Genomic DNA, 23,075 nt, shown 5'->3' on the forward strand with positions numbered 1-23,075 from the left:
AGAATCAATTTGGTCTCGGATGAAAGCAGGAGCATCGACCGACACCAAGATAGGAGGCATCGATCGACACTCATCTCTGCCGACTCAAGACCCAAGTTTTGGAAAATTTACAAATCTGCCCCAAAGTTTTCCATATTTGCAACATAAGTCCCTGACGTGTTTTAGGACATATATATATAGTTTTTAGGTTTTCCAAACCCTCAAGTTTTTATTCTACCAAGTTTTATTTTTTCTGCAACCCTGAGAGATTTTTGAGAGCTTTGGAGAGAGAGAGATCTGCTTTGAGAGAAGAATTTCTTGAACTCCTTATTACTCTTTTTAATTTCAATTGCTTATTATTCAGAATCATGTCTTGTTCTTCAATGATTATGTCTGAGTAGTTTGCTTGTTAGGTTTAGGGTTTTTCACAGGGATTTTATGATTTATTAGATCTGATTATTTAGGATTCATTATCTATCTAGATCTTCATCTTAGGTTGTTCTTCATATTAATCCTTGATTGGCCATCTAGAATTAATACCCTAGGAAAATAAATTGATATGAGAATATAATTGATTTTCCTGACAAAAACCTTTTGATGAGCAAAATTATTTCTTGCAAAGAGATTTGATTTAATAATTTTGTGAACAATCTAAACCTGTTTTTATTGCTGATTTATTACCTAGAATTTTACAAAGAGATTTGGATTTTCTGGTTTTAAATTTAGATATTATTTGCAGTGAGAACTGATTTAATTTACAAAAGTGTTTAGAGTTCTAGATCTGTTCTTAATTGTTTGAATCCTAATTTATTGATTGATTTAATATTTCATAATTTCCTGAGAAATTCCCTAATCCTAGCTTTTTGATCCATTGAATTTACAACAGTCTTTAATTTAATATTTTGCATTGCTTTTATTTTAATTTAATTTAATCTGTTTAGCATAATTGAAAAACTCTATAATTTATTGTGTAGTCTTGAGTCCTTGTGGAATTCGACCCCTAAGTACTGCATTGATCTCTTAATTTGAGAGAGTAGCTCTAGGGTTTAATTTGAGCATATCATATCCATTCGGTTCCGGATAGTTCGGATATAGAGGTTTAGGATCCATTCGGTTAATTTACTATTTCGGTTCGGGTTTGGTTCGGTTTCGGTTCCGGGTATCCAAAACAGTGTAATATATTTTTAAAAAAATATTATTTAAATAAAACTTGATTATAATTTAACAAATATATCTAAAAACTTCCAAATATTTGGTTTATTTAAAATATTTTGGTATTTTGGTCTAAATATATATGATATTGGTGTGGTTTTTTAGTTTAATTTTATTACGTTATATATTTTAACATGTATTAGAATGTCAAAACTTCAACGTAGTGCAGTGGCCACTTTGCACGGTCAAGTTTGCAGGGGACTCAAGTTCGATTCTTGGCTAAAACATAATTTTTATATGAGTTCGGTTTGATTCGGATAACCGAATGGATATCGGTTCGGTTCGGTTAATAACCGATATCTATGGGTAATTGAAACACTATCCAATCGGTTATTATCTACTAACCATACTCGAACCGGAACCGAAATTTCGGTTCGGTCCGTTCGGTTCCGGTTATTTGCCCAGGACTACTAAAACCTAATAAAGAGACTACTAACACATATTGAATTGAACAACACAAAGAGATAAAAGAAGACATAATAGACTAATGAAATGAAAATGAAAAGAGTTTAGAAATCTTCTCCAAAGGGTTGAAGATGATGAATCTCTAATCTCCTGAAATGGCTTGTAAAGGTATCAATTGCAGAAAAACTCAAAAATAGAACGTACTGCTAATTAGGCCTTTGAGGTATTTATACCCATTATTAAAATAAAAGAAATAATATAAAAATGAAAATAGAAAAAATCAGAAAAAATAAATAAGTTTCTGGATCGCATGTATAAAGAAAACAGACTTCACCAGACTTCTCCATACTTCAACAGACTTGCCTACATACTTCACCTGATTTTTGTACATATTACACCAGACTTCAGCCAAAGTGTCGAAGATGATGAATCTCTAATCTCCTGAAATGGCTTACAAAGGTATCAAATGCAGAAAAACTCGAAAAAATAGAACGTCCTGCTAATTAGGTCTTTGAGGTATTTATACCCATTATTAAAAATTTTAAAAAAAAAATAGAAAAAAATCAGAAAAAGAAATAAGTTTCTCAATTTCAGGTATAAAGACAACAGACTTCACCAGACTTCTCCATGCTTCAACAGACTTGTCTATAGACTTCATCAGACTTCTCCAGACTTCAGTAGACTTTTGTACAGACATCACCAGACTTCTTCAGACTTGTCTACAGACTTTACCAGACTTGTCTACAGATTTCCCTAGACTTCACTACAGCCTTCGCTAGAGTTGTCTACAAACTTCACCAGACTTCTCCAGACTTCTGATTTAGTTCAACTTAGAGATGTCCACAAGTCACTTCCTGCTTTTTTACTCCGGTTAAGCTCGAATCCAACCAAAAGACTCGAAATCTAGCATATCGTCTCCACACCTATTCACAACTCAAGAAAAGACCAATAAGACAAAAAGACGGACAAATATGGAACAAATGAGTCAAAACGAATACTAAATGAAGGAAAAACACCAAAAACACAATACATCACTTATCTCTGAAACTTCTTTTGTAAACACTATCCTTCCGGTTTGGGCTACCAACTGTGGGATTCTCTTTTAATTTAATGTTTGGTTGACTAAGTTTTAACTTTTAACTACGTATATTTAAATTTAAAATTTTTACATCCATATACATAATTATAAATATCTATATATTGTTGATACAAATTAAATAAATATTTATTTTCTAATTTTCGTTTATGATTGATTACTTTTATTTATCTAACATATATTTTTACATAATTTTTTGTCTATAACATTATACATATAATGTTTTATGTTGAAAAATGCCTAAATCTCCTAGACTCCGATTAGGCATTCTAAACATCAGGTGTTGGTCATCAATCAGTTACCGCCTACCACTTTCTTGAACATTCAGATACTTTATAGGATATAAGTATATCAATTCGTGAAATGTAATTTAGTAATCAACTATATTAAAATTTTATAGATTTGGATTAATAATATTTTATTAATTTATAGAGATTAATTTATCGATATATTAATTGGTTCGAAAAATCAGTTCAAGACCGGAAATTTGTGTTGAAACAAATTCATCGTAAACTTTGTCAAAATGTATTAATTCCATTTGAAATAAAATTTACTATTAACAAATACATTTTTGAAAGAAATATTAAAAATTTGTGATTTAGCTTCTTTTGTCATAAAAATCTATGATTTTGTTTCAAAATGCACAGAAGTAATTGGGAAATTATACAATATTGTACCATGTAAATGGAAAAGCATAAACAAACAACAATTGAGAAGAAACTAGGAGTCTTATTAATAATATATATGTTAATTAATGGGACAGTATCACACAAAGCCAAGATCGATGCTTAGTTGAAGGAGACTTCATAACTACATTAACTAACCAAAAACACTTGACTTTGGTGTAAAAGAAGTAGTAAAAAGAAATCTAAGAACTGCAGTTTACCATTAGAAATATAAAACTAAAGTTGGCACAAGATTGACAGCATTAGCCATTAGGAGTTGAATAAGCAATGTACTACAGGGCAGGCGAAGAAAATGTAGTTTATACCCACAAACCTGGTAAACCTTGACTACAAATTATGAGCTTTGAGCAAGAGATTTGGAGACAAAAGCGGCTATTGCTTTCAGAGCAACATCTTCGACTTCATCTTGTGTCAACCCCTTTGTTTCAAGGTGTTTCTTCCCAATCTTGAAGGAGTGATCTCCACCATCAATCACATGCAGCTCAGTCACAGCTTTCATTTCGTTACAAACAGCTTCAAGCTTATCCAGAGGACACATAGGATCTTTGCTACCCTTTAGACAATCCAAAATATCCAATCATTTCCTTAATCAATCCATGTGCAAAATAGAGTTTTGTTGCTTACGCATAGAAGAATACCTGAACAAACATCACTGGGACTCCCATTTCCAGCAAGGTCTCGTCTCTTATCACACCTTTAGCGCCCTAAGAAAACAACGTATATCATACAACTGGTCATTCATACACTATGGATAGTCATGGTCATTAAGTGCAAACCTTAAGTGGATATCCTAAACATATCACAGCTGAAACTGTAATATCTTCATTCACAGCTGAAACCATACAGCTTACCCTGCAAGTGATAATAAGGGTCACACTCAACACCGAAACGTAAAAAAAACGTGTGGGTGACTGGGAGGGGGAGAAACGAAATGGTACCTAGAACCCATTGATTTGCCAGCTAATATCAAAGGATGACCAGGGAATTTAGCAGCAGTTTCTTTAACAACATCCAAATGAAACTCAATCAATTTTTCAGCTTTAGGAGCAACTCCTCTTTTCCCACCAGCAAGATCTACGCATCAAGTCCGCAATCACTTTATGCTTACAAGTACCATCACTATTATCAAATTTAACGATTCAGACCAAAAAAAAAAATCACTTACAAGGGTAGTCAAATGTGACCACTTCAACAGCTGCTAATGACTTCTTTAACATTTCCTTCCATCTAAAGCAAACCCACCAACAAATATAGATAAAAATTCAAACCCAATATGTGTATGAATCACTCAGACACGAGTGAGCGATTAAACTCAGAAGAAGTACCTAATCATCCAGTCGGAAGAAGAGGGAGCACCGGCACCGTGAGCTAATACAACGACTGGCGAACATGGAATTTTTGATTTATCAGCACATGATTCTTGATACACCTTTCTTCTTTTCCTCCGTGAAGTCATGGAGAAACCTAGAAATCTCAGTCAGACGAACAGCCTCAAAATCCCTAAGAAAATGGGTGTACAGGATTTGAGTTTCTCGCGCCAAACTAATTGGGCCAATAAATAATGCTCAGTCCATTAATATTTGGGCTTCCAGACCAAAACAGGCTCAAACTTATTAAAAATACAATTTTTATCGACTTTTAAAAAAATAATTTTTGTTAATAAATAGTTAACACCGTTTATCATCGATACCTCATAGTTCAGAATTCCTTCTTCACACAACAATGGCCTCGCTCCCCGTTACCGTTACCGTCACCGTTCTTCTGTTCACGTTGGCTCTCTCCGTCGCTTCCTCCAAGCCGGGAAATGACATCAACGACGAACCCTTAACCACTGTATCAGCCGAACCCGACCCAGATTCCACAAAACCAACCCTTCCCGGATCCGACGAGGTCACAGTGCCGGTGAGTTTCGTCAATTTCCATCCGATCAACCGTCATTTTCCTAGACGTCCGTTAACGACGACGGAACCTTTCAAACGCCGTCCGTGCCACGAGCTGTGGGGACGTGGCCTTCAAATCTCTTACGGCAACGACATGATCTTGTCCGGCGAAGATGAGAAGGCAGCAGGTACAACAGACGTCGTCGTTGCGGATATCTCGGCGATTAAGATCTTAGTCGGCTCGGAGGAGGATGATGGGTCCAAGAAGGCGAAGGTGAAATTGGTAAAGCGCAAAGAAGAAGATGAGAGAGACTATTACAAGAGAAAGATTCGCAAGTTTCTCAACCATTTGGTCTGAATGAAGAAGATGAACAATTACAAGACTCGAGTTTGTGTTAGAATCTAAGATATGATTAAATAAATAGCATGCACTATGTTCATATGATCTGAAAATGCTGATGATGTATTTTGTTTATATATATCAGTATCAGTAGAAGATGTTTTTGTAAACCTTTTTATTCTATAGATTGATGATACCAGTCTATATAGATTAATCGTCCCAAGTGTTGTTGACTGCAGAGGTATATGTGGCAATGGTGATGAAAGAAGATAGAATGAATAACTGATTTGATTGTGAATATTACAATAACTTACATTACTCTACATGGTCTCTTAGCTTTTGGAGTGTTAAGATTGGTTTTCGCAGGAACCACCTTGTTGGGTGGTTGCGGTTAGCTCAGGGCAAGGCGTGGGGTTGACCTTGTGGGCGGCTCCTACGACATCTGAGCATTTCCATATAGGAGGACTTTTTGTTCCGGTGAGTGTAACATTGGAGAAGCAGAGATTGGTGAAAGGTGAATCTTTTAATCCCTGGATCATGCCAGCACGCTCTACTTTGATTCCCCATACGTTCTTGATCGTTATGCCTCTTACAACGGGAAGAGCGGTCAGGTTGAATTTATCGTCTGGGTGATCTCCGGTGTCGCCAGAGATCTTAATCCCGGTTCGAACATTTTCCATGTAAACCCCAGAGATTGTGATTCCCTGGATGCTTCCTCCTCGGCCAGTGTTTGTCTTGATGTGGATGCCGATCCCCGAATTGTACAGAGTGATGTTTTCCACCGTGATATTTTGGATTCCGCCAGAGGTTTCGCTTCCGATGGCTATTCCAGCGAATCGTGAAGATCCGGTGATGCGGCGAATGGTGATATCTCGGCTTGAACGGTTGTAGGCAATGCCATACTCGTCCCAACCGCTCTTCACCGCAACAAGGTCATCACCAGTAGACATGTAGGAATCTTCTATACAGACGTTAGAGCTTGAATCTGTGGCAATTAGTTAGCACATCAGTCATGATTTGAAACGAAAGAAAAATGTGATCAAGTGCAAGGGAAACTGATAAAAACCTGGATCAATTCCATCGGTGTTGTAGGAATCAGTTGGAGCAAGAATGGTAACGTGATGAACAACAACACCACTGTAAGAAAAGAGGTAGTAAGTACTAATCACCAAGTGCATATTCAAGTTCATGAGAGATGCTTACAAAGAGAGAAAGATTGCAAACCTGCAATAAACCGGATGAACTGTCCAGAAAGGGGAGTTCTGAAGAACAACATGAGAGATGACGATGTTTGTTGAGTTCTTGAATTCAATGAGTCCCGGTCTTGTAAACTTCAGAGTTCTACTTCTATACATGTTCCACCAAGGTTCTCCTTGGCCATCAATCGTCCCATTTCTGCCTAGCAAACGGCATTAACACACAAACGAGTTCTCATTTTCAGCAACAAAACAATCTGATTTCAGAAGTTACATTTTCGACATTCTAAGCTGACGACCAACCTCACCTGTAATAACAACATCATTGAGTCCGTCTCCATGGATAAAGCTGATATATCTTCGTCCAGGGCGCTCTCGTCCTCTTCCATAAGACGGCAAAGGATCGGTCAAAGGCCATTTCTCCGTATCCTAAAAATAATAAAAACAAGCATTTTTCAGAAAGGCAATTCTATCCAATTCCAAATACAATCATGTATAGCAATGTTACAATGTTTTGACTCTTGAACCGGAGATATCAATATTAAAGATGGAACCACAGTAAAGAAGCTAATCTTCAAATAAACAAGATATACAATGATACAACAACAAGATCAAACAAACTACCTAAGAAAACTCAAAACCTTAATGCATATTTACAATGATACACACCTAAACGTAAATCCCCAAATACAATCACAGTTTCAAGATCAAACATCATTAGAGAACAATCAAACCAAACAATTCCACTGAATCAAGTATCTTCATAAGGTTAATTCGATTAAGAGCAATCACTCACCTGAAGGGCTTTAATAACCGCACCATCGGCGAGGTATAGAGTCATGTGACTCGTGAGATTGAAGCTCTGAGTCAGATACACACCACGAGGCACATACACAAGCGTTCCATTGCTACTGTTGGAGTTCCTTATCCGATCAATCGCCGCATTGAATGCGTTGGTGTTCAGGGTCTTTCCGTCACCGACAGCGCCAAAATCAGAAATCGATAACATCGCGGTCCTGTGTTTCATCGGGACTATACCAGAACACGTAATCGGAGTTCCGAGCGAGAGATGGTGACGCAAAACAGCAGAGAGGAAGAAGAGTACGAAAACAGAGATCGGAGGTCGAGAAATCTTCATATCTGAGATGAGAGCCTTTGCTAGTGTGAAAGAAGAAAGAGAGAGTAAAAAAGATCTAGCAGCTATAGCCTATAGGGAGAGAGAGAGAGAGAGAGAGAGAGAGTCAAAGCAAGAATTAATTAATGGCAAGGACAAGGAAGAAGAAAGCAAAAAAAAAACAGAGGGGATTAGAGGGGATTGTTAATTTACGTTATTCTCCTTCGGTTAGCTTTAAAGTTTAAATGGTCTGATAAGTAAATTTCGAATCTTTGGTAATTTAAATATCTTATAATATCAACTAATAAAGGACTAAATCTAATTTAACCAACCAACTAACCAAGGTTACCAAGGTTAGAAGCCTTTTTAGCCTTGAACCTATAAAAAAAAAAAAAAAAAAAAACCCCTTTAGGAAAGCTTTGTCTTTTTAGGGAAATAGTCAATTTAGTTTTGTTGGTTGACACTTTGGTTTTGGTTTACAAAGAAAAAAAAAAGGAACTTAAATTTACAATCCTTAATAGTTTTATTTCATGATAAATGATTTTCTAGAACTATATTATTTGTTACTAGGTAGTTGTATTATCATTACAATAGGAAGTGATCAAAAATCTTCTAATAATGATGTAAAAGATGATAAAAAAAAAATTATATTATTTTTTATAACATAGATGTCATTTTTTTAAAAAATATTTAATATAAATTTTGTTAAAGAAATATAAAACTAATATCATAAAGTAATGAAAATATCAATTGTCAAATTGTTTTGTAAGGATATATCTGATTTTTTTTTTTTTAATTTGTTTGAAAATTATCATAATGATATTTATTGTGGAATGAAATGAAGAACCGACAATAGTCTTTTTATTATTAATTTTATCTTTTACAAAGTAAAATGATAAAGTGGATTAAATTTATATTTCTGAATAATATATTTTCATATTATTCTAAAGATAATACAAAATATGTATGAAAGATCTACAATAAATACTTTAAATTTTTTTAGCAATTCAAAACCATACTTTTATGAACAACTATTGTCAAAGGCAAGGCTTGACAATAACTTGTTGTTATAATTATAGTCCTCAACATCATTAAAAATCGTTTAGTGATTATGGAAAATATAAGTCTCAATCCAAAACCTTAGCAAATTTGAAAATTAATTTGCAAGCACTTGGCATTTAGATTTTAGTAATTTATGATCAATTTCTGTTCATATATCTTTGTTGCTTAGGTGTTTGTAACACTTTCTTGAGAAAGTATATGTGATTTTTTTCTCAGATTTTGTGCTAGTATACATCCCCATTCAAACTAAACAAATCACTTTTTTTTCATCATTATCAATTTACTAGTTTCTTGGTTAATTTACTACATTCAGATCAAAATGACAAGAATGTTATGTGCCGAAAAAAGAAGAAGACAAGAATGGTATGTTAGCTATACTGTCTCCACCTCTTTCATCACCACCATTACATAAACTAGAGATGAGTAAGTATTAATTTCTCTCATCCATGCTTTTTATTTATGAACAAACATTATAGAAATTAATATTAAAATTTTCCAGATCAAGATTTTCGTCTATCAGTTATAGTAAGTTCAGCTATAGTATTGGCATATGAAACTAGATCCTCCTTTCCGGGCAGAGGCACTCAGGTTAAATGTTGAAACCAATCAGAAGGTTTACAATAATAGCAAATTGGTTGACTTGATTAGATTTGTAAGAAATATTCTTTCTCATGTCCGTCAAAATAATTCTGCTATACAGGTTCATCAATTTTGTAACTTTTTTATTAGCTCTCATCATGCAAAGACTTCTCAAGAAAATAAGAAATCTAGGTAATAATCAGATGAGATTTTGAAAACCAAGGTTTTCATATGCAATTGGAGATGCTAGAAGTTGTTATGAAAAGGTATAAAACGATATAAAAAACATAAGAAAAATCTATTATATTTTAAAGTTTTATCAGTATAGAAATACAAGGTTGATAAATGAAAAAAAAAAAATACTTACAAAATTTACCTTTTCAGAATTACAACACAAGTATTAGTTGACTATGAATACTCTCTGCTAATAACATTTTTAGTCCATAAGCCAAAATTATGTGTGGTGGTTAGAGTTGAATCAAAACTTCATATAGGCTAATAGATCGATCACTTAAAAAAAATAGGATTTTTGAATTATTACATTTTCTATTAACCCAATTATTAGAAAATACTCTCTCTATTCTTTCTTAATTTAATTTACAGGAAATATTGTTACAAAAAGATACATTTCAAAAACTTTTTCTGCATTTATTTAGTTATTAATGATGGATTATAAATTTTGAAAATAATTAAATATTATTGATTTAGAATTATAAATATTTATTAATAAAAATTATGTATTTCTTATCAGTTTAATTTCATCTTAATATATGTGAAAATTTTTTAAATAAATGAATAAAGATCAAAGCTAAACCGTAAATGTTCGGTAACCAAACCGTGTTCCAAAATTGGTTTTATGTTTTACTGCTTTTAACGTAAGAAAATAAAAAGAAACTTAGAAAGTGTTAAAACAAAAAGAGAAGTTGACTTCTCGTTGACTTCTCTCTCTGGTTCGGTTTCCAATGCAGAGTCGCTGGTTCTTCAATGGCCGTGCTTCCGCCCTGAATCCGCTGCTTCCCGCCGCTGGTGGTAACCTCAACCCCCCCCCCCCCCCCCTCCATCCCTCCGGACCCTCCTGACCCCCCCCCCCCCTCCTCAAATTCCCTTTCCCACTTCCCTCCCCTTTCCCCCTCTGTTTCACCCATTACAAGACTCTTGTCTCAAACTGCTCAAACTGCTGGGCCTAGTGATAGGAGTGTTGTTTGCATCACTGAAGTCTCCCCCAATACTACTGATGTTGAGATGCATCAGGTAGATCTCCCTGTTTCAGATCTTAGTCAAAACCCTAGATCTGGAACTACTGTTCCGGCAAACTTCACCGGATCTGAAAACTACACTGTTCTACCACCCAAATCAACTTCCCCCATCTTCACAAATAAGGCTTCTACCTCAAACCCACTGAGAACTAACCCACCTCCCTCCCAAACTAGCTATCCCATTGACCATCAACCTCCCCCTCCACCTTCCTTGACTCCTAACCCTTCCTTGACCACTACTGTGTCACGTGGAGCATCTACTTCGAGCAGGACTACTACAACTACTCCTCTCGGCGAAAAAGACAAACCAACGCTTGCTGAAAGACTGAAGCAGTCTACTAGCAGATCTCTTAAAAGACTAGCTCCAGTCTCCATTGCGGACTCTGGTCGACCCCGTATACACATTCCTGATGCGGTGTTTGAGAGAGGTGATGCGTTGCATAAGGATTTTATCATCTGTTCTTTCAATGGTAGGCCTCCCTCCTATCATCAAATCCAGAGTGTTCTGAATCACATATGGGGAAAAGGGAAACGTCTTGAGATCCATATGAATCACATGACCCGTTCAATGCTTGTAAGAATTCCTAATGATTATATTAGGCAGAAAGTTCTTGAAAAAGGTATATGGTATATAGGGGACTCAATGTTTCATACCTCACCATGGGCTCCTAACTACTCTTCTGAGACGCCTACACTTGCCTCCATCCCCATCTGGATTCATCTACTTGATATCCCCTTAGACCTGCGTACCACGGAAGGGATAAGTCTAATAGCTGGACTAGTAGGTGAGCCAAAAGAAACTGATCATTTCACCTTAAACTTGGTCAGCCTAAAGATATCTCATGCGAAGGTAATTGTGGATCTCACAAAACCCCTCCCTGATGTTGTGGAATACACAAGAGATAATGGTCAAGTAGTTGAAGTTAAGGTGACTTACCCATGGCTCCCCCCAACGTGCTCTTATTGTAAGGAACTGGGTCACATTGCAAAGAATTGTCTTCAGCTCCCTCCTCCTCAAGACTCTCAAAAGGTCACGATCCCTGGGTCAACAAACAAGGTAGAGAAGACGTCGGTTAGTGCAAAGAAAAAAGGAAAAGGCAAGATGACTACCTCTCTTACCGTCTCAAAAATGAGCTCTCTGGTGATTAATGAGGGAGGTCTCTCTGCTACTGTCTCCAAAAAGCAACCCTCAGACAACTCCCCCTCAATCAATTCCCACATCTAACCAATTTTCGTCACTATCCCCCCAACTACCAAAAGACCCTTCAACAATATATAACATGCCTTTACTCCCTGTCCCCACCATTTCAACCCACTCATCCAGCTCGAAAGTTACCCATCCTGTTCTTTTACCCCCCCCCCCCCAAAAGCCACACCCCAAAAAGCCACCCCACAAAAACCTACCCCACTTACTTTGTCTTCTTCTACTCATTGTCCTGACTCTCATACACAAATCTTAACTAATCAAAACCCTTCCCAACACTATATTGTGGGCCTTCCTGATTCAATCACCCATAATGGGCTCCAATATCCCCACTCCCCCCCTTCAGAACAACGCCAACCAACCTCCTTGAAACGTTCCCGGTCCCACCCTTCACTCCTCCAAACTTCCCCACCCCAAACATGTCCCATCTCTGCTAATCATCCTGCTTCTCCAACCTCCGAGATGCTGCTGGACACCGCTCCTCCTTTGGGAGAGCCCCCTACCCAACAGTAATGGATATCAAACAATTTTTTTGGAATATCCGAGTTCTAAATGATCCGGATAAGCATCAGCCTTTTTGTAGTTGGCTTAGTATTAATCAGCCTCTTTTTAAAGCAATTTTGGAAACACATATTAAAGATCGTAACTTGAACCACATAATGGCAAAGATTTGTCCTAGATGGAAGTTTACCTCGAATCACCTGTCTGATGAGGATGGCCGCATAGTTATCATCTGGAAGGATCCTGCTGCCGTGAGAGTCCTGCATCAGTCAAAGCAAACACTCACTTGCGAAGTCACAGTGGCAAACAAGTTTAACTTTGTGTTTACGGCGGTATATGCGTCAAATATCAGAGAGGAGAGAACAAACCTCTGGGTGGAGCTAATACAAATCCAACAATATTTCTCCTTATCCACTTGTCCATGGCTAGTGGGGGGAGATTTCAATCAGATCACTCACTATGCTGAACACTCCTCATCTACTATCAACGCGCTAACCCCTCCCATGACAGAATTCAAAGACTGTCTTACTCATTTGGATCTTTTCGACATGCGGTTTCAAGGACCTCTTTACACTTGGAGTAACAATCAACCAGCTTCCCCTGTAGCGAAAAAACTGGACCGTGTTCTTGTCAATGATCACTGGCTGAACTACTTCCCGGACAGCATCACTACTTTCCTTGCATTCTTGCCCTCAGACCACTCCCCTAGTCTTGTAAGCCTAGCCTATACCATACCCCGTGCTGGAACCAAGCCTTTCAAGTTTTTTAACTACCTTGTTAAACACCCAAAGTTCCACCAGACAGTGGAGGAAGCGTGGATTCAGGCCAGAAGCTTTGCTTTCACCCTCGCAGATTTTTGCTGGAAGCAAAAGACCATTAAAAGAGAACTAAAGCTGCTAAACCGAGAAAATTTTTCAAAAATACAAGAGAGAGTGAGTGAGGCTAACCTTTTATTACTTAATGTGCAGGTACAAGTGCTTCAAGACCCATCTACTCTGAACTTTGAGCTTGAAAAGGAACTTCATGCTAAGTGGTCTTTCCTCAGAAGCATTGAAGAATCCTATTACAAGCAGAAATCAAGGGTCAACTGGTTAAAGGAAGGGGACTTAAACACCTCGTATTTTCACAAAGTGTGTCAGATGCGAGCAAGCTACAACACTATAAAGTCTTTCTACCTGGACTCGGGGGATATTCTAACTGACCCTATAGAGATGAGTTCTCATGCTCTAGCTCACTTTCAGGCAATCTTAGCACCACCCTGTTTACCATGCTTCTCATACCTTAGTACTCTCACTTGGTTGCGTCAGATAAACCCTTTCAGATGCAGTGAAGTTCAGACACATTCGATGCTTGTTGTCCCCTCGGTGACCGAAATCACCTCAGTGCTCTTCAAGCTAAACCCAAACAAGGCGCCTGGCCCTGATGGCCTAACCTCTGGTTTTTACAAAGCCTCCTGGGACTTACTAGGTGGAGTTGTCACTGCTTCACTCAGTCATTTCTTCCACTCCTCCTTCCTGCCATCTTCAGCGAATGCTACAATACTTACACTAGTACCAAAAAGACCAGGAGCTTCGAAGATTGTTGACTACCGCCCCATTTCTTGCCTGAACACGCTATACGAAGTGATCTCCAAGCTTCTTGTTCGAAGACTAAAACCTCTTCTCCCAGAACTGATCGTCCCCAATCAAACAGCTTTTGTCCAGGATCGCTTATTGTTGGAAAATACAATCCTTGCAGGTGAACTTGTCAATGGCTATCATAAGGCCCAAGGTCCGAAGCGAATTGTTCTCAAGGTTGACATAGCGAAAGCTTTTGACACCCTTTCGTGGGATTTCCTCTTCACGTGTCTCCAAGGATTGGATATCCCTGACCAATTCATATGCTGGCTAAAGGCTTGTATCTGCACTCCAAACTTCATCATGGATATTTTAAAGGTAAAAGAGGACTTAGGCAAGGTGACCCTTTATCCCCTTACCTTTTTGTGATTGCAATGAACACCCTCTCCCTAATGTTGAACAAAGCTGCTGAGGATGGGAAAATAGGCTATCACTATCACTGTGAGATGGCAAAGCTTACCCATCTTTGTTTTGCGGATGATCTTCTGATATTCCTGGATGGGTCGCTAACTTCAGTGCAGAATGTCCTGCAAGTGTTAAAAGAGTTTGAGGAGCTATCTGGTCTAGCTATTAGTGTTCAAAAATCATCCTTCTACACGGGAGGAATGTCTGATGCTGAAACCAACCTTATTGCCACCACTACTGGTCTCTCTCATGGCGTACTCCCTGTGAGATATCTTGGTGTACCCCTATGCACAAAGAAACTCTCGCTTCAGGATTGTGAACCACTTTTGCAACAGGTTAAGGAAAAATAAATAACTGGTGCACAAAAGCCTTATCTTTTGCGGGTCGACTGCTACTTATCAATACTGTCATCGCCGGTCTCTCGAATTTCTGGTCATCCACTTTCGTTCTCCCCAAGGGCTGCATCAGAAAGATAAATTCATTATGTAGTGCCTTTCTTTGGAAGGGAACTTTAGAAGGTCACCACTCTGCTAGAGTTGCTTGGGACAAAGTCACAAAGCCAAAGAATCAAGGAGGACTAGGAATAAGAGATCTCACCTACTGGAATAAAGCATGCACTATTAGGCTGATTTGGTTGCTCTTTTTTAGGTCCGGATCGATTTGGGTAGCATGGTTTAAGTATCACTTTCTACGTGGATCACTCAGCAACTTCTGGACAATGAAACCAAGGCCAAGTTACTCATGGCTGGCGTACAAGTTGGTTAAAACTAGAGAGGTAGCATATAATTGGATGAAGCTAAGGATTGGGAATGGTCTTACTTGCAGGTTCTGGTCGGATAATTGGTCACCCTTTGGGAATATACAGCAATTCCTACGGAATCCTTCACACTCTAGTCTGGGAATCCCCAAGAACTCCACTCTTGCTCAACTCTTTTCGCGTGGTCGATGGTGTTTGCCTCATGCAAGATCAGAAGAACAGGTTTCTCTTCAAGTCTATCTCACAACTGTCAACCTCACTGACAATGAAGACACTTATGATTGGGAAATTTCTGGAGCCACGGGTCCTACTACCATGCGTTTCTCCACTGGACTCGTTTATGACAAGCTCCGGGATGCTTCGCCCACAATACCATGGAGTAAAGTAACATGGATCTCTGGTGGAATCCCGAAGCACTGCTTTCTCACCTAGCTTCTAATGCTAGATCGCCTCCCCACTCGGGATCGCCTTCTGAACTGGGGCTTACAGACTGATCCAAGCTGCATCCTATGTAACCTCTACCCAGAAAGCCACTCACATCTCTTCTACTCTTGCTCATTCACTTGGACCGTGTGGAGATCGATTGCAAACAAATGCCAGATTCAACCTCAACCATCATGGAACTCAACCGTGAATCAGATGCAAACACTACAAGGCTCAAAGGAGAGATGTCGGCTAACTCTACTTGCTTGGCAGTGTTCGTCCTACTTGATCTGGTCCGAGAGAAATAATCGACTACATCGCCAACACTTCAAAACTACTGACCAGCTCCTCCGCCTCATTGACTCCACGATCCATAGCAGAATCGATTCTTACAGGGACTCCAATCCATCGATGTCTGCCTTGATGCTGCAGCACTGGTTCTCCACACCTTAGGTGATCAAGTGACGCTTACTATTCCATCGGCTAGGTTAGCCTATTACTAGGTTCAAGTTCACGATCCTTTCATTATGTGGTTTTCTCTTTTGCTCACTAGACTTGGCCCAAAAAACACTAAGGCTGGACCTTTGTAATCTTTTTTATTTCAGTTTTAAATAGAAAGCTCTTTGACAAAAAAAAAAAAAACGTAAGAAAATAAAACAAAACAAAATTATGAAGATCTACACAAATATAACGGGCCTAAATAAATAAGCCCATAACTACTAATTGAGCCCATTGTTTCTTCCAATATTCCCCCGCCAAATTTACCCTAGTTGCTTTCTTCTTTCCCGCTGTTTCCAACACTACTACACAGTACACACAGTTGCCCACTCCAAAAATCTCCCAAACGCCACAACAAATTTCTAAATCGACGACGACGACGACGACATTGTTCTCCGTCAGGCTTCTCCTTTTACCACCTTCAAGATTCGTAAGCTTTCTCTTTCTCTTCCAATCAATTCAATCGGAAGCTTAATCATTTCAATCTGAATCTAATGTTCTGTATCTCTTGGTATCACAACTTATTTCAATCCGATTATGATGTCCTTACTTATAAAAATTCGATTTGTTTTTTGGTTACCCAGATAGTAATAAAAGCAACTCTTTTTGTTACTGTGCGGGGAAGATGACGAGAGAGGAGATTGATAACAATGGAGATGCTATGATGATTGATGACCCAAATCCTAAAATCGAAAACGAATTCAATGTTCATTACCTCCGGATTTACTACGGCAAGTTTTAATTTTTGGTTTTTTTCTTTGTTCTCTCTTCATATAATCAAATCTATCTCCCTTACACTGATAAACATATTGCAGGCAATCTATTTCCTTACTCTGATATTCACAAATGGCTCTCATACGGACACGGTACTTGTTTGTTTCTTTCACATATGAAAAAGCTTGTAACTGGTTGTAAATTTTGTAATGAATTGTCTGTGTTTTGTAAATCTGTTAGATGGGAAACATCCTGGTTGTGATGAATACTACTTTGGTAGAAGAGAGTTCTCCTTTACCCTTGAGAACGATGTTTATTTGCGGTACAAGTCTTTCAAGAATGCTTCAGCTATGGAAGATGCTATCAAATCTAATTTCCCATACAAGATTGATATTGGTGCTGTGTATAGCGTTGATGTAAGCTGTAAATCCTGTTTTCTAAAATCAAATTTGGTAACTTGTCTATGTTTTAGGAACCGTCCTTACTCATTTGAGGTTTCTGAATGTGTTCTTTTCAGCCAGATAAGAGACATGCCTATGCACACAGTGGAACTAATTTGTTTACTCCAGTGGAGAGGGAGTTAGTCTTTGATATTGTGAGTTTTAATATCTTATCAATTGATTTTTGGAATTGGTTTTGTATTCGTATTCTTATGTTTTTTGTTGTAGTTGCTTGACTTGAATATGTTGTTTTGCTCAGGATATAACAGATTATGATGATGTTAGATACTGTTGCTCGGGAGCTGATGTTTGCGCCAAGTGTTGGCCTTTAATGACAGTTGCTATCAAAGTCATTGATACTTCTTTAAGAGGTATCACAAATGTTTTCTTAACTTTCAACAACTAGAGTTTGTAGTGTTCCTGAGATTTTCCATCCCTATGACTTTTTGTAATATTTATATCCCCTGTAACCTGAAGGTCATTGTGGAGTTCACTGCTTGATCTAGTTTTTGTCAATGTGCAAGACTGCTTGGTCTTATCATAGAACGAACTTTTAGTCACTCATTTTGGTCTTGTCAATTGCAGAGGATTTTGGTTTCAAATATATTCTCTGGGTCTTCAGTGGACGCCGTGGAGTTCATTGTTGGGTTTGTGATGCTAAAGCTCGAAGGTGAAACTAAGACCACTAACTAACACCATTTCTCCTTTTGCTTGGTTTATCTTTCCGCATTTGATCTTCTGCTCTGTGAATGAAAATCTGTATGATTAAATCCTGCAGGTTGACTAATGAACAAAGATCAGCAGTTGCTGAGTACTTCCGTGTTTATAAGGTGGTGTTCTCAAGAGCTTATTTTGTTGGTTTCTGGCATTTTGAAATTATCTAAGTTTAATTATTGTTTCTCTGACACAGGGAAACGAAAACAATGCCAAGAAAGTCGATCTTATGGGTCATTCTCTTCATCCGTTCCTTGCGTATGGGTTTATCCATCACCTCTTCCTTTCTGAATTCAAAATCACTGTTTTCGTTACTAATTTCAATTTGGCTTTTCAGGAGATCATATGTGGATTTTCTTAAGAATTTCTTTGAGGGTGAGTTACAGACGAACCAAAGTATATTCTCAAGCAAAGAAAAGTATGAGAAGATACTTGGGATGATAACAGATGAAGGTATGGAAGAGTGATGATTTATTTTTCCAGCGTATGAGAGGTCCTTACCTCAGTTTGGCCATTTACAATAATTTAAATTTTCACGACAGATATCCAATCAGATCTCAGAGGCAAGTGGGAGAATTCTGCGAGATCATCACTATCAGAAGAAGCCACCAGCCTTTTAAGGTGGGAGCAGCTTAAAAAAACGCTTCAGTCAAAGAAAAACAAGGTGTGTAATTTCTTAAATGATTGAAAACATGTATGTTAAATGTTGTGAAAAGCTTAGTTGTTTCTACTCAGCTTTTAGCTTAATGAACTTGAATCCCAGATTTATTTATCTTCAATCCTCTCTCCAATGTTTTAGGCTCTATCACTGCGGACGTGCATAGAAGAAATTGTCTTTACCTTTACCTATCCTCGAATTGATTTGGAGGTTTGTTCTAATCTATGCTACAATTTTAGTAAACCCAGCGTACTATAATGGTATATTTCCTTGCTGTATAGTGTTCAAGATCCTGTAGCAACTGATAAGATCTTGTAGCAACTGATAAGATGGAGGCCGGACAAGTTTAGTGACTGTTTAGTTGTATGGTGCTTTCTTTTATTTCAGGTCTCTAAACAAATGAACCATTTGCTTAAGGCACCCTTCTGTGTCCATCCAAAAACAGGTCTCTTCACTGGTTCTTGACTACACTACACCAGTTGATAAGAGTTATGTTCATACTCAGTTCAATATATGGATATGAGCTCAAATTGTTAAGAAATGTCGTCTGGTTTTCAGGTCGTGTCTGTGTTCCTATTGATCCGAATAACTGCGATGAGTTTGATCCATTGGCAGTTCCAACGCTTTCACAGGTAAAATAATAGATAATGTGATACATCTAGAGTGTGGATCTGAAATTATTTTATCACTGAGATGTTTTTTTTGTTAGCTTATGTTTCATTTTCTAATGAATTTCAGCTAATAGAAGAAATCAACGCAGGAGGCCTCAGCATGGATGTAGATGATGGTATGTTCTCAATACCATCAATGTGGAATTGCTTTGGCTTAAACTTTACTAGTATAAATAATTTCAGTTATTTAACGCCTGCAGATTCAGATAAAAGTTTACTTGGGAAATCAATCAAATTCTTCAGATCCTCATTCCTAGAACCACTACTAAAATCCTGCAAGGTAAATCTCTCGTTGCTCTACTTTTTACCCACGGTTTTGAATCGATGCTTGATCATGTCGAAAAATATGTTACTGAAAGAGTGATGATATGTTAATGAAATCTCTGCAGGAAGAAATAGAGAGTTCGTACAAAACCAAAATTGGGAAGTCTAAGGATACATTCAGCTGGTGACTAAGGTATTGAGTTTAATGCGGCTTATAGTCCGCTTATTTCTGTCTTCGTTTTTATTTCAGTTTGTAATGTACATGCTTCACTAAGCTTTGTAATCTATCAGTAGAGTCTCTCTACCTTGTTGTGATGTTTCCTAAGAAAATTATAGCTTTTTAGTGGGTGATTGATGTGCATGACATGTGACTGAATATATTTATATGGTTATGAATCACACGAACATTAGGTTTAGTAATCAAAGATCGTTAAGATAACGAATGTTAAAAGGTGTGGCCACAGTTTGGTCACCATCGAGAAGTGCTTTGGCAACAATGAGATTGGCAGCTTCGGTTGGGTGATACGTGTCCCAAAAGACAAACTTGGAGCGGTCCTCACAAGCCGCTTGGCTTGAGTTCTGGTTTGGTCCCTTGAAGCACGTAAATGGTGGAAAGTAGCCGCCACAACACGGTTTGTCGGCGTTCTCCAAGCCTTCCAAACAATTTCATTAGATTCTAGTCAATAAAATCAGTGACTAGAATCAGCCAAAACACCAATACTTACCAAATTGTCGATAGTTCAGGACCAGTTCCAAGAAAAGGTCGTAAGAGTTGGCGTAGACAAATGTAGTGTTGTGATCTCCGGATCTTAACTCTGTGTTCAATGTCCTAAGAGAGTCTCTAAGCTTCATGTTGTAGCCTCGGACAATTTGGTTGACTTGGTCGGAGCATTTTCCTGCCGGTATTAAATTCAAGGCACGAGCAAATGGTATGCAACCGAGTGGCCCTACTCCAACCACCACGAACTTCCTAGCTCCTAGTTGATGCAAACGCTGTTAACACGCAATTGAAAACCGTTTTAGGATGTATCTACGTTTACGTTTCTGTAAAATGTACACGTAAACACATCAAGCGTAACAAAAAAAAAACAATAGTGTGGCATTTGCTTGTACAATGTACAGATTGCAAAAATATTTTATGAAAACTTTTGTTTGCGCAAAAATAGTTTATAGAAACTTTACAGGAATGCAAGGATGGCCCCAATGATACTTTTTTTATTATCTCACCACGAAATAAATGTTGGACCCCAAGTGATAATAACAAATGATCATAATAATAATTGTTTCACTCAAAGACTTAGTCAAGGTGTCCGACTTTGTAGGCATTATTTATCTATATATAATGTACTATTTTTGGAGAAATATTACCTTAAGATGTGTGGTCAAATGGAACACCATGGAATCTTGTAGGACATCAGTGGGGAGCTTGTCTTGCGAGAAGAAAGGTATAGATGGTTGGATATAATTTAATATATCATTTGACCCAATTGTGATTGTGAACATTGCCTTCTTCAACATTTCTTTTGCACCATTTTCACCAATCACTTTTATCATATAATCTCTACTCTTCTCAAAATAACTCACTTGTTCTCTCAATGGAACTCTACCGATCTGTCAAGAAAAAGAAAAATAAAAATCATAAGTAGTATCCGTAAAATTGAATAATCTATTTTTATCGAATGGAAAATAGAGTTATTTACAAACTGTTTCGAAAAAAATAGAAGTCGAATTGTAAACATGGTTTCCTTTCATTCCTTTCATAACATATGAAAAAATGGTTTTACAATTTTATTTCATGAAAATATTGGTCTTGTATACACGAATTTTATTACATTTTCGCTTTGTTTAAAGATATATATCATAAAATAGTAGTATACGTTAAAAAGTTAATATATAGATGGTGGAGCTTACGAACAAAAGTCCAGTGTCGTCCAAGATTCCAGCCGCACCAGAAGCATAGTTGATTCCATTGAGAATTGAGTTAGCCTCAGTGTCTGGTTCAAGATAGGGAGGTGGTGCAGATTTTGCTCCTAAGGCTTCACCTATTGTTTCAATTTATTCCAATAAAACTATATATATATTATTCTACCTTATGATTAATGATATTGATAACTATATGTTATGCGTAAAACAATTAAACACAGAGTGGCATTATCAACACAGAGTGGCATCATCTTAAAACTCTGAAAAAAACTTTGAAGTGATTGAAAAGAAGAGAGGACCAACTGAGTAAGGGGTTTAATAAATTGTTAAAATTAAATAGAACTCCTTACCAAACTCGCATTTATGTGATTAGCCTTTGACTTCTCTCCATTACAATTTTTCAATTACGCGTAACTAATTTGTTCGGTCCAATCAAACCCACTTATGACAATTACATGCTTCAAGAAGAGTCAACTTATCAATATAGTTGACTTGTGCACCAAAGTCTTGTTCTGTTAGATACTTAGATCGTATTGAATACTGTAACTAACCGTTAAATCAAGCACATTTATTTCTAATTACGTAGTACTCACTACTCGTTTTCAATATTTATGAATTAAAAAAATTAGGCAGGGCAAGATATATAATATATACTCGATCTATGTATTCTAAAATAAACACATACCCACAATATCAGAAATGGTCCGACCATTAGTGAATCTTCCCGTGGGTTGGCCATTGGAAGGTCCAAAGTCGATGCCATAAGGGGAAGAATCAGCTTTTGACAATGTGAAGATATAGTTGTTGTTTCCAACATCTACCAATGAGTCTCCAAAAATAAAGTTTGTAAATGATTGAGCAACCTGAAAATGTGATAGCCAGAGAAGAAGAAAACTGAAATGGAAATGAGGCCTGAGAAAACATCTATAAATGATATCCATTTTTTTTCACTTTCTCAAGATCATCTGAAATAGACTTGTTTGGTTAAATATAGTTGATCAGTACATTAACACTTTTGAACCATTCCTTTTGCTTACGTCTGTTACAGCATGACTTGTTCAAAAGATAGCACATGGTTCTACGTATTCACTGTTACTTGTTTGGTCGAGTAACACAAAAATTGATTCCACTCTTGTGTGCTGCTATATATACTTGACTGTTTTGAAATTTACAAGATGATTATAGATTTCAAAAAACAGTCGTTTTTTTTCCTTACAAAATTGTACGTAATCAATATTATAAAATTTATTATTACTTTTGATGATTATAATTTAGGACAACAATCAAAGGTAGGCTGTCTTTCAGATGGAGTACTACTGGTCAATAGCAATACTACTAGTCAAAGAGGGTGATGGCAAAGAGCTTAATTAATGGTACATGTGCCTCATCGAACACGCTTCATAGTTTCTTCTTCTCAAACAACACTAAAAATAATTTATATGTGTATATACATATATATATATATATTATAAATATTATTCA

At 37.3% G+C, this 23,075-nt stretch overlaps 5 protein-coding genes and 1 pseudogene across 7 annotated transcripts; 3 read left to right on the forward strand and 3 right to left on the reverse strand.

The window, feature by feature from the left end:
* Positions 1 to 3,559: 3,559 nt before the first annotated feature.
* Positions 3,560 to 5,208, reverse strand: LOC147948958 (uncharacterized). Of its 2 annotated transcripts, none has more exons than XM_087486562.1 (7): positions 5,069 to 5,208; positions 4,704 to 4,878; positions 4,544 to 4,605; positions 4,317 to 4,452; positions 4,155 to 4,230; positions 4,017 to 4,082; positions 3,560 to 3,931 (listed from the first exon to the last, which is right to left on the reverse strand). In XM_087486562.1, the coding sequence occupies exons 2-7, from the start codon at positions 4,832 to 4,834 to the stop codon at positions 3,713 to 3,715; spliced, it is 690 nt and encodes a 229-aa protein (XP_087342688.1). In that variant the 5' UTR covers positions 4,835 to 4,878; positions 5,069 to 5,208; the 3' UTR covers positions 3,560 to 3,712. The 2 variants fall into 2 exon arrangements, with proteins under 2 accessions (XP_087342688.1, XP_087342691.1); XM_087486565.1 differs by having other exon boundaries at positions 4,704 to 4,842; positions 5,069 to 5,200.
* On the forward strand, positions 5,101 to 5,806 carry LOC147948959 (uncharacterized). Its single transcript, XM_087486571.1, has one exon. It carries the CDS (start codon positions 5,101 to 5,103, stop codon positions 5,614 to 5,616), a length of 516 nt encoding a protein of 171 aa, XP_087342697.1. The 3' UTR covers positions 5,617 to 5,806.
* LOC104730568 (putative polygalacturonase) lies at positions 5,759 to 8,311 on the reverse strand. The gene is made up of 5 exons (XM_010449757.3): positions 7,591 to 8,311; positions 7,103 to 7,223; positions 6,823 to 6,997; positions 6,665 to 6,735; positions 5,759 to 6,583 (listed from the first exon to the last, which is right to left on the reverse strand). Exons 1-5 carry the CDS (start codon positions 7,930 to 7,932, stop codon positions 5,946 to 5,948), a joined length of 1,347 nt encoding a protein of 448 aa, XP_010448059.2. The 5' UTR covers positions 7,933 to 8,311; the 3' UTR covers positions 5,759 to 5,945.
* Positions 8,312 to 14,500: 6,189 nt separating this feature from the next.
* Positions 14,501 to 16,164, forward strand: LOC147948960 (uncharacterized; annotated as a pseudogene).
* A 278-nt stretch (positions 16,165 to 16,442) lies between these two features.
* On the forward strand, positions 16,443 to 20,066 carry LOC147948961 (uncharacterized). Of its 2 annotated transcripts, none has more exons than XM_087486577.1 (17): positions 16,443 to 16,639; positions 16,794 to 16,940; positions 17,025 to 17,075; positions 17,164 to 17,339; positions 17,441 to 17,518; positions 17,623 to 17,734; positions 17,949 to 18,033; positions 18,142 to 18,193; positions 18,274 to 18,335; positions 18,415 to 18,530; positions 18,620 to 18,741; positions 18,877 to 18,945; positions 19,123 to 19,180; positions 19,294 to 19,367; positions 19,474 to 19,522; positions 19,607 to 19,686; positions 19,796 to 20,066. In XM_087486577.1, the coding sequence occupies exons 2-17, from the start codon at positions 16,835 to 16,837 to the stop codon at positions 19,856 to 19,858; spliced, it is 1,353 nt and encodes a 450-aa protein (XP_087342703.1). In that variant the 5' UTR covers positions 16,443 to 16,639; positions 16,794 to 16,834; the 3' UTR covers positions 19,859 to 20,066. The 2 variants fall into 2 exon arrangements, with proteins under 2 accessions (XP_087342703.1, XP_087342707.1); XM_087486581.1 differs by having other exon boundaries at positions 16,565 to 16,639; positions 16,835 to 16,940.
* Positions 19,776 to 22,556, reverse strand: LOC147948962 (GDSL esterase/lipase At5g41890). The gene is made up of 5 exons (XM_087486586.1): positions 22,279 to 22,556; positions 21,582 to 21,712; positions 21,039 to 21,281; positions 20,396 to 20,663; positions 19,776 to 20,323 (listed from the first exon to the last, which is right to left on the reverse strand). Exons 1-5 carry the CDS (start codon positions 22,532 to 22,534, stop codon positions 20,091 to 20,093), a joined length of 1,131 nt encoding a protein of 376 aa, XP_087342712.1. The 5' UTR covers positions 22,535 to 22,556; the 3' UTR covers positions 19,776 to 20,090.
* Between the last annotated feature and the right edge of the window lie 519 nt (positions 22,557 to 23,075).

The sequence above is a fragment of the Camelina sativa genome, chromosome 2, assembly GCF_030686135.1.
Source record: "Camelina sativa cultivar CO46 ecotype springtype chromosome 2, ASM3068613v1".
Classification (NCBI taxonomy): Eukaryota; Viridiplantae; Streptophyta; class Magnoliopsida; order Brassicales; family Brassicaceae; genus Camelina; species Camelina sativa.